This window comes from Lathyrus oleraceus, chromosome 6 (assembly GCF_024323335.1).
Source record: "Lathyrus oleraceus cultivar Zhongwan6 chromosome 6, CAAS_Psat_ZW6_1.0, whole genome shotgun sequence".
NCBI lineage: Eukaryota > Viridiplantae > Streptophyta > Magnoliopsida > Fabales > Fabaceae > Lathyrus > Lathyrus oleraceus.
This window is the reverse complement of record NC_066584.1, coordinates 31,518,125-31,528,805: the sequence shown is the minus strand read 5'-3', so window position 1 is coordinate 31,528,805 and position 10,681 is coordinate 31,518,125. Positions and strand designations below refer to the sequence as shown.

At 30.8% G+C, this 10,681-nt stretch overlaps 1 protein-coding gene across 1 annotated transcript; it reads right to left on the bottom strand.

Annotated features, from left to right (window-relative positions):
- Positions 1–7,853: 7,853 nt before the first annotated feature.
- On the bottom strand, positions 7,854–9,833 carry LOC127095921 (molybdate transporter 1). Its single transcript, XM_051034551.1, has 2 exons — positions 9,510–9,833; positions 7,854–9,325 (listed from the first exon to the last, which is right to left on the bottom strand). The coding sequence occupies exons 1-2, from the start codon at positions 9,769–9,771 to the stop codon at positions 8,127–8,129; spliced, it is 1,461 nt and encodes a 486-aa protein (XP_050890508.1). The 5' UTR covers positions 9,772–9,833; the 3' UTR covers positions 7,854–8,126.
- Positions 9,834–10,681: the final 848 nt, after the last annotated feature.

Here is a 10,681-nt window from a genome sequence, read left to right as displayed (position 1 = left end):
GCGTCTTGTGGAGATCATCGTTTAATTAGATCTGATAGTGGGAGATTGGCAGGAGGTCGAAATTGTCTGCTTCGAGCTTGAGTGAAATTGTACTAATTCCAATGTATTTTCCTTCGTGACATTTATTTTTTGCCTTGTGGGACTATTGTACTAATTCCTATGTATTTTCCTTAGTGAAAAACAAGAACAAGATCGAAGAACAAGAATAAGAAGAACAAGAACAAGAACAACACCAACAAGAAAAAAAAATTAAGTTGGGAGAGTTTTTCACTAGGGAGCATTGAACATTGTGAGACTTCTTCTTTTTTGGAGCAACACTTTTGTGAGAGACACACCACATATTCACCTAAGACCTGAAGGTGACATGTGAGTGGGTTTTCTCACTTATAAATGTTCAAGTCTCCATATTTTCAACCAATATGAGACTATTACCCACACTACTCACAATTGATACATTCTCAACACTCCCCCTCAAGTATGAGTCAATAATACTCCCCCTTAAATGAAAGTTTTTCTTACTTCCACAAACTCGTGTACCGTACATAACGTTTCTTATTCACCACATTGACGCCATTGACACTCTTCAACGTAAAGTTTCTTATTCACCACACTGATGTCGTTGACTTTTGATACAAGTAAGTTGGTCCCTTTCTCGAACCAAAGGCTCATGATTAATTGGGGGAGTTTTCAGTAGGGAGCATTGAACATTGTGGGACTACTTCTTTGGAGTAACACATTTGTGAGAGACACACCACATATTCACCTAAAACCTTAAGGTGATAGGTGGGTGGATTCTCTCACATATAAATACAAGTCTCCACATTTCCAACCAATGTCAGACTATTACCGACACTACACACACTTGATACATTCTCAATAATAAATTGTTAAATATTAAATCTCAACAATAACAACAAACAAACAAAATCAATAGAATCGTTAAACATTAAATTTTAACAACAACAAGAACAAAAACTAAATCAATCAAATCATTAATCATTAAATCCCAACAACAACAACAACAATAAAAACAACAACAAGAAACAAAATAACAACAACAACAACAAACATTACTAACTTGAATCCATGTTTTTCTTATCTCGTTTAAGTTATAGAAGAGATGATGGAGTTTCGAAACTTGCTAATGAAAGAAATGATATTTTCGGATTTGATTTAGTGGAGAAATAGAGTTTCGTAAATGGAAGGTGAAGTTTGGAGATAGAAGATGAAATTCATCTAAGTCCGTCTAAGGAAAAGTGAATGAACATGGAACATTATATATCTTGAAAATGTAATTTAATTTTAATTTTTAAAAAAAAGGAAGACATCAGTTTTCACCACGGTTGAAGTTTTTACTTTGGCAAAAAGTAGCTTAAAAATAAATAATAAACAAAACTCTTGGTACTAGGATTTGAACCCATGACCAAACATCATTTTTTACTACACTTGAAGTGACTTAAAAATAAATAAAAAACAAAACTATTTGTTTCGAGTTTCAAACTCAGACGAGACTCCACTTTTCACCACACTTGGAAATTTTGACCTTGGTGAAAAGTGGCTTAAAAATGAAAATGAAAAAAATCCTATATAAATATATTTTATCATAGTGGCTACTATGATATAATCGATGTGAAAGTACGTTGTGAAATATATATTTTGTAGTAGTGATTATTTTAATCATAAAGACTAAAACTAATATCATCTAGATAGAGATTAAAAAAATTAATAAATAATTTTATATTCTATAATATATGAAAAATAAAATTTAATAATTTTATTAAAATATTATATAGTGAAATAAAAAATATCTAATATTTCAATTCACCTTAAATTTTAATAGTATAATCAAGAACATTTCTTCTAATTTAATTATAAATTTTGGATTCAAATCATTTCAAAATACACTATGTTAAATTTTTTGAGTGAAAACTTTACCATACATTGTGGTTATTCTCAACTCGAAATATATATATATATATATATATATATATATATATATATATATATATATATATATATATATATATATATATATATATATATATATATATATATATATATATATATATATATATATAGATAGATAGATAGATAGATAGATAGATAGATAGATAGATAGATAGATAGATAGATAGAGAGAGAGAGATAAAAGACTGTTCATTCTTGATTGTGCACCATAAAAAAATGACTCATACACTCATCTATTAAGATTTAAATGAATTTTCTTAATTTTGTAATATCTCTCATATTCTCTTAACAATGGGTATCATAATTAATAACTTAGTTTTAGAATGGCTTAAAAAAAAAGTTATTTGAACAATTACGTGGGATTTAAAAAAAAATTGAAATAGTTAATCAGTGATCAAACACACTGAATTTAAATATTATAAAGGAGAAATCTAAAAGATAATCTTACAAAAAAGATAAGCCAAAACTCATTAATAATCAAACATATGCTATATATGGTTAAGTATGCGAAAGATAACCAAAGAAAAGATGAAACCCATGGAAAACTTTCATTTGGATTCAAACACAAACATTATTGGTAAATAATGTGAAGTGACAAATGTTTGAAAAAGGCAACCATGGTGATTTCCTAATGAAGTTGGAAGAGAGTCATGCCACACCATTTATTGTTGGATAAAGGCACATTATTAGATAAGTCAATACCAAAATTATTCAATCTTTACTCCAAAAAGGTTATAATGTGGACATCATATATAATGATGTTGGTACTAATCATAATCTCATTAGAACTTGTGTATGATTCAAAATCAAGTCCGGATTCAATGTTTTGTTATTATGCATTCGGGTATATCACTTCAAAGTCATGTCTACAATTGTGTATGATTTAAAGTTGTAAACTTAAGTTTGAGCCAAACTATTATTTGCAAGACCGAGTTTATAAAACACAATCCACTCCTTGCTTTAATTTTAAACTATGTAAATTTGAAGGAAATAATTGGATTTCTCAAATTTTGGATATATATTATTTCAAAATTAGACTTGTTTGAATCGAGTGATTAATAAAAAAATATTACATTGAGTTGATTGCTAAATGATTAATAGTGTTAGGCTAGAGAATCAAACATACTTAATGAAATGATAAAGTAGGATTGTGATGTTAACGCTCTAACATCCAACTCAATGAATAGTAGAATGTGTTATAAGTTGGAGATAGAATACCTTATGTATCACGTGAGATGTCTTATATATCAATGGAGGTTGTAGATGTTTCCTATCATTTCTGCCTGGAATGCGGGAGACCGTATGATTACATCTAACAGTAAGTAGTTGTCTCTGACGTGGATCCAGTGTGGAGCCTTAAAATAGGATTGCACTGAACTTTCGGTGTTTTATTTGAGTGATCAAAACTGATGATTGAGCTTCCTCATTTTGGACCAGTGGCCGACCCAGACGGGAGATTGTTTGATTACATCTAACGATAAGTAGTAGCCTCTGGCGTGGATCCAATATGGACTTCTAGAGTAGGATTTCACTATATCTTTGATGCTTTAGTAGACTGGTCAGGATTGATAATTGAGTTTTCTCTTTTTGGATCCGTGGTCAATCTAGTACAAATAGTGTGTTTGTTTTTCATTTCTCTGGATAACTCAACCATAAAAAATGACTTATAAGGTGAAAAATATTACTCTATATAAGTTCATTTTTAGACTTTATATCTAATAAATGCAGAAATTTTCTCAATATTATCTTATACAAGTTAGTTCTTCAATTAAACTTCACTTGTTTAAATGTAACTTCGTTGCAGTTGTAATAACATGAAATTTATTAATGTAAATACCATCATTAGAAATGGCGAGTTCTCGTCTAATTTCTCTTCAAATATGATATCAATCTCCGATTACGATCAACCTCAATTCTGCAATCGTTTAACTAATTTTGGTTATAATTAAAGATTCACCTTGAAGCATTAACAACAACTTGGTCAACAAAACTAACTAATATTCATAAACATGCTCATATCATTACTTTATTGTAGTAGAAGACAACAACGGAAACTCCAGAGCTTCAAGCCTCATTCATAAAATATCTAATTCAATTACATGGTATTTTTCTATGTTTTTCACATCGAGCTCCAACGGGACCAAAAGTATCATCAAATTGCAATAAAACACTATCTTATGTGGAATAAACAGGTAGAAAGTGCGATTATCTACATAAATTTTTGGTGAATCCACGAATTACAGTGAAGTTTAAAATCGCCAAGATCGCTAAGAAGGTTCTAATTCCAATGAGTATGAGTCTTGGATTGTGCAAGATCAAACTTCTTGGTACCAACTGTCTTTGCTCTTTTCCCAAGCAAAATTTGGAATCACCAAGGTCTGAATCCATTTCCAAGAGTCATTGTTTTTCTACTATTGTGTAGAACCCTGTTGCATATGCTTATGCTTTAGCTAGTACTAGTTTTCTCTTAGTTAATGTAAGTAATTGCAAGTTTGGCTCTCTATTTCATGTTAGACTTGGTCATGACAAATTCACTTTTGTCAAAAGTGTACTTAGTAATATTCACATATCAAATAAATATTCATTTGATTTTTATAAGTCTTGTTATTAAGGTAAATCTCATAGAATCTACACACCCTTACTCACAACTATTTATCATGCTTATTTGATGTCATTCACACTAATTTATGGTGTGCATGTCCATTTCCCTCGAATTCAAGTTTTGTTTATTATATAGAATTTAAGGATCCATATACCAAATATACTTTGGTCTATTTTTTAAAATAAAAATTTGAAGCCCTAGTTGCCTTTAAGTTATTTTATATATTTGTTAAGATTTACTTTAAAATTGTTGGACATGTGACTTCTCACACAAGATGGTAAATTGTGTATTCCATAAAAACTTAAGTTTGAAAAAAAATTGGATTAAAATTAGAGTTTGAAAATATTTTTGAAATTTTTTAGAATTAAGTAGTGAAAAAATAAAATTCAGAAAGTAAAACGTGGAAAGTAAAATTTAAGGGAATAAAGAAAACACTAGAAGTTATAGAGGTTGGTCAAAATAAAAAGACCTAATCCTTGTTGAATTGTAATTATGTGTCAAAGCAGTAATTCCGACGAACATGAATCTCGAATCTGTACTTTCTTCATGTTCAAGAAACAACATAGCCTCAACAACACATGCACTCTTGTAATAAGTGGCACGCTGAACCAATCCTTCACACCTGAAACGTTTCTGAGAAGTGGACGCTTATCTCTCACTTATTTCAATCCCGCTCCTGCTGGCAAGCGCTAAGAAAAACAAACGAGCACGCATAATGTTTCACACACATGTCGCATACTAGGAAACATATAAAAATCACAAAACCTGATCGGACAGGCTGTTCTGCTCTGATACCACTATATAACACTTTAAACCCTGACTCATAATATAAAATAGAAAATTTCACTATTCAGGATGTTACTTCACACAAATTATGCACTTCATAAAATATTTTCAAACTCGCAACGGAAAAATATAATAATCCTTATAGCATCAATAATAGTTTAAAAAGACAAATAACGAAAATAACTCCAGAAAAAAACTTCAAAACAAATAACGCGTCCTTTTCCGGTCTTATAGACCAAAATAGATGAAAACTAACTAAAAGCAATAAATAAAACGATAAACGGAGACAACCTCCAATGTCATCTTCAAACTTGTAAACAACTACTCCTGTTGAGTACCTGATTGTCTGTACTCCAGAGGAGCACAACCGCAACAACAACAAAAAGGGTGAGAATACACCTTACAAATTATAACGGTGAAAATTAGCAACATGATGGTAATTAACGAATCCATAAGTACATCCTTCACAAAAAAAACCACAATCAAAGTCAAATAATGATGCAAATGCTAAATCCACCAACTCCCCATAAAAAATGCATGTGGTACCGGCTTTTTGGGATTAGAGGTATGTTACTGATTTACCCATGTCACTGATTCCTCTTGAACCGTGTCCTTCTCTGTACATGAGACCTCCATAGTCCCTCTCTGAACCAGACCATACTGGACTGAAGTCTTACCTAACTCCAAAATAAATGCATGTATGATCATGTACAATGTAAGCATGCAACATCACCAACACCATCAACATCATAAACATCATCAACATTACCATCAACATCATAAACATCATCAAAAATATCATCAACTTCATAAACATCATGATTAACATCGTCAAAAACGTCATCAGAAGGTTCAACTCTTGAACCTATAGGTTGTCAATCACATGTCGTCACTATAATCCTTTCGGATTACTAATCATCAAAAATCTCCAATTAAGAACGCCACAGTAATCCTTTCGGATTAATAATCATAAAAAATCGCCAATTAAGATTGTCACTGTAATCCCTCTAGATTACTATACTCAAAACTCGCCAATTAAGATCGTCACCGTAATCCCTCCAGATTAATATACTAAAAAAATATGGTTTAAAATTGATATATTTTTCATTAAAAAAGCGAAGTTGTTTTATTATCCAAACCTATAACTCATCAAAATTCTCAAGGAAAATCAAAACATCTCAATATCACCCGGTTCTCAAAAATAGCTCTAGAGTACCCCAAAAGTACTCTAAAGAGTATTCAACGTGCTCTAAAGGAAAAAGTTTCACGAGTGATAACTCTACTAAGTATAAACTTGTCTCATTTCAAAATAACACAAAATATTATAGACTTATGATAAAATTATGAAACTCTCTAGTTTGAAATTTCAAATGCACTTAACTGCACCTCAAGCGGAGTTATGAAACTCTAGTTCTATTCGTTTTAGTTCAACCATATCGCAACATTTCCTGTATAAACTCTAAAACAAAGTTTCTGACTTCAAAATAACACTAAAAATTATATACTATGATAAAATTATGAAACTCACAATTTTTAAAGATCATTAAACCCTCTAAGTGGATTTGATCCCTATCCGATTATAATATCGATTAAACAACCGTAACTGATATCATATGATTATGCTTCTATTTTCCGAATTAAGCAAACAGTTAAAGATTGGGAGAATTAATGAAAAAGCTACGTTAAAGACGATTAAACTTAGGAACATGCATCTATCGAATTAAATCAACATATTCTACGAAACCTAAACTAAGCATGCAAGAAACAAATAATAATATTGAAAGAAATTGAAATTTCAACAACCTCAATGTTTGATGGAAACCATTATCAATAGATTAACCTTTGAAAAATTAACTCTCCATCAAAATTGTAGCTGTCTAATGTTATTTTGTACAAACTATGAATAATAGACCTAAGAGTGTGAATTTTGTTTAAATAATAAAAGGAAAATCGGGCCCTAATAGCAACTGGCCCGAATAACATAAAAATCGACCAGAAACTAATTAATTTATAAAGTATGACACGAAAATACATAAAAATCGGCCAAAAATTAATTAATTTATCAAATTACTGTTTATTTAAAAAATAAATAACATAATAAAATAAAAACATAAATAAACTAAATTTAAAAAACACACTAAAAATAATAAAAATAACATAAGAGATTCTAGAATTTTCGTAATATAATAGTGAAAAAATATATATCAAAATGCATTGATCAAATTTTCTCACATTTAAACTTTTGCATTCCGAAGAAAACTTTATATATTTTCAATTTTGTTGTCTATGTATGTCTAGACGAGATAAACTTGTTGGTGTTGCTAGAGTGTGAGATTGCAAAAACAAATCTGTTTAATTGCATAATATATCTTCCTAAGTTTTGATTAAAAAATTTCGTTTATAAATTTGACTTTATATCATGTTGAGTGGCACTGATTTCTTGGACCAAAGAAACATCCATTCAACAACAACAAAAATTGTAAAATCTTCATTCATCTTAAATCAAATTTGTACTGTTATTATAGAGTATAAACATTAGGTATGCGATAGCATACATAACTTACATAGAGCAAATGCCAACCATAAAGTTCCTACTGCTCTAAACACTTTTTACAGATACAAATAAAGAGTCCTACAACTAGAACCCCTAAAGTTTCTCACATAACAACAAAGAGAAACAAGTTTCAAGAAATCAACCATACACACTAACTCACTTGCACTAAGAATCTGTACATACACATAAATAAAGACTTAAATTTTTTCTTCAAATTTAGTTTGGACTTTTCTGATTCCAAATGGTTGAAAGTGGTTTATCATTACTCCAATTCCTTAGCTTAAGCATCCCATAAACAATCATTCCAACCAAAAATCCAAGAGCAGCACTTGATCCAACCAATGAAACAGCAGTGCAAATAAGTGCCACAAATGAATCTTCTTTACTATTCATATCTCTAGCACACATAGCAAGTTCAATACCAGCAAACAAAAGCAACACACCTAATATCCCAACAGGAAACATCTTCAATATGTGTGCCAAAGATGTTCCTAAAACCAATCCCAATATCAACTTTGCAACACCAAGAAGTACCACGCATCCTCCACTCCTTCCACCAAATTTATACTGTCCTGCTAATCCACCAGCACCATGACAAGTTGGCATAGCGCCGAACCATGAACCAACCAGATTCATTAACCCGACTGTCACTGAAATTGATGTTACTGAAAACTCCTTTTCCGGAAAAAGATCGGTTGACAATTTACAAACAGCTATCACAGAGTTCAAAATTGATAAAGGAAGCTGCGGAACTGCACCCTTGATAAAACCTTTCTTCCATGCCTGTTTTGTGAATTTCATCACTTCTATCGAAGAGGGTCCAAATTTAATTTCATTTACAACTTCATGTCTTCTTATAAACACCAAAACAATTCCCAACACAAAGACTAAAAAAGCAGAAGGAAGTGAAAAAACAATCTTTCTCAATCTATTCATCTTACTTTTTCTTCCACTTTCACTCTCATCATTATTTCTTTGTCCATCTAAACCACCATCTTCTGGAGCACTGCAACAACCGCGATTCTTTTCGCCAGCTCCGTTCACAATCACAATGAAACAAGCACAAACGATAGCTAGAACCAACCCATCTAAACCAAACCAAGGCCTTGGACCCAAAGCTTTAGACTTTGGAAGATCTTGCACTTTTCTAACATATTTAACCGCTGTTAAAGCAAATGACAAACCTTGTGCCAGTTGAATTCCTCTCACAACAGATAAAGGAATCAACTTGTAGACTATTTGCATCAATCCTGTGATCCCGAGAATGAACAACACGCCGCCGGTTAAGATTCCAGCTGTCATTATCTCTGGTAGGTTGAATTCTTTGTCTGATAAGGCCGCGGCCGCGATCGACTTCATGGGCTGGACAGGCATAGGGATCCCATAAATGACACCAGTTAAGATGTTGTAGACACCTGTAATGTAAAGTTTTCCAAATATGGAATTTGTTTTGGTTACTGTAATCTAAAAAAATATGTGTCTGTGTGTCAGTGTGGATGTTTGAGACTGATATCAACACTTGTGATCAAGTTTCATAGTTTATGACCATATAAGTCATATTAAACTAAATTTTTTCTTGTAATATGAATAATAACATACCATTGAAAATCAATGTGGTGCCAAGGTTGAGATCCTTCGCAAGAGTGAGAGCCAAGATAATGGGAATATAGGTGCCAAGGTCACCCATGGCACCATTGAGTTCAGCCCATTTAGAACGGAAAATCAAGTTGTTTTTCAGTTTCTGAACTCCATATTTGGCTGTGAAACTTGTGTGTGAAGGGTTAGTTGGAAGTGTTGGAGTGATTTGAGGAGCTTCTGGATCTGAAATTGGAATTGAAGAAGGAGGGTTTTGGTGTGCCATAATGAATTAGTGGTTATAAGAGAGGTTTATAACCAATCAATGGAAGAAAAAGAATGTGAGTTGGAAATGTTATTTGTTGCCTTATTTATAGGACTTCTAAACTCAATATTGCCAACATCTTGTATTTTATTTTTTAAAATTAAATTAAAAAATACAAAGGAAATCGTAGCAAACTAAACCATTGACAAAAATAACTTGTCATTTAAAATTAACATGTAGCTAGCAAACAAAAATACCAAACTATTTATATAATTCACATTTTAATGATTGAGTCACCATTTCTTTAATCTATGTTTCTCTTTTATAAATTTTACCATTTATCTTTCCAACATAATAACGAAGTTGACACTATCATTCTTTTTAATATAACATCATATGGATAGTTTTACATAATTAACTAATAGCATACAATATAAAATATAATTTAGTATTTATTTGTGTAATTACTCTTATTTATTTTTACAAGGTTCATGTAAACTCAATAGTTTCATTATATTCCATTAAGAAAATGTGAGACTTGAATGCCTCTCTCTAGCTTGGGATATCGAACAAATGAGAATTTATCTGGTCTTCTTTGTTCTTTTATCTCAGACGTTGGATCTATACAATTTTATTAAAATATTTTAAAATTAATAAAACAATTTTTTAAGATTTTTAAAAAAAAATTGTGGTTTTGATATTTATATAAATATTTTATTTAAGTTTCTATCATATTTTTGTGATATGTATCAGATTTTTGAAAAAATCATAAAAAATTATCGGATTTATTAAAATAATGGTAACAAAAATATGTGTTACCATAAAAAATCATAAAAAATCATAAAAATTAACTTTATATATACGTAGCTACCAAACAAAAGTACCAAACTGATTTAAATATTTCACATTTTGATGATTGAGTTATCATTTT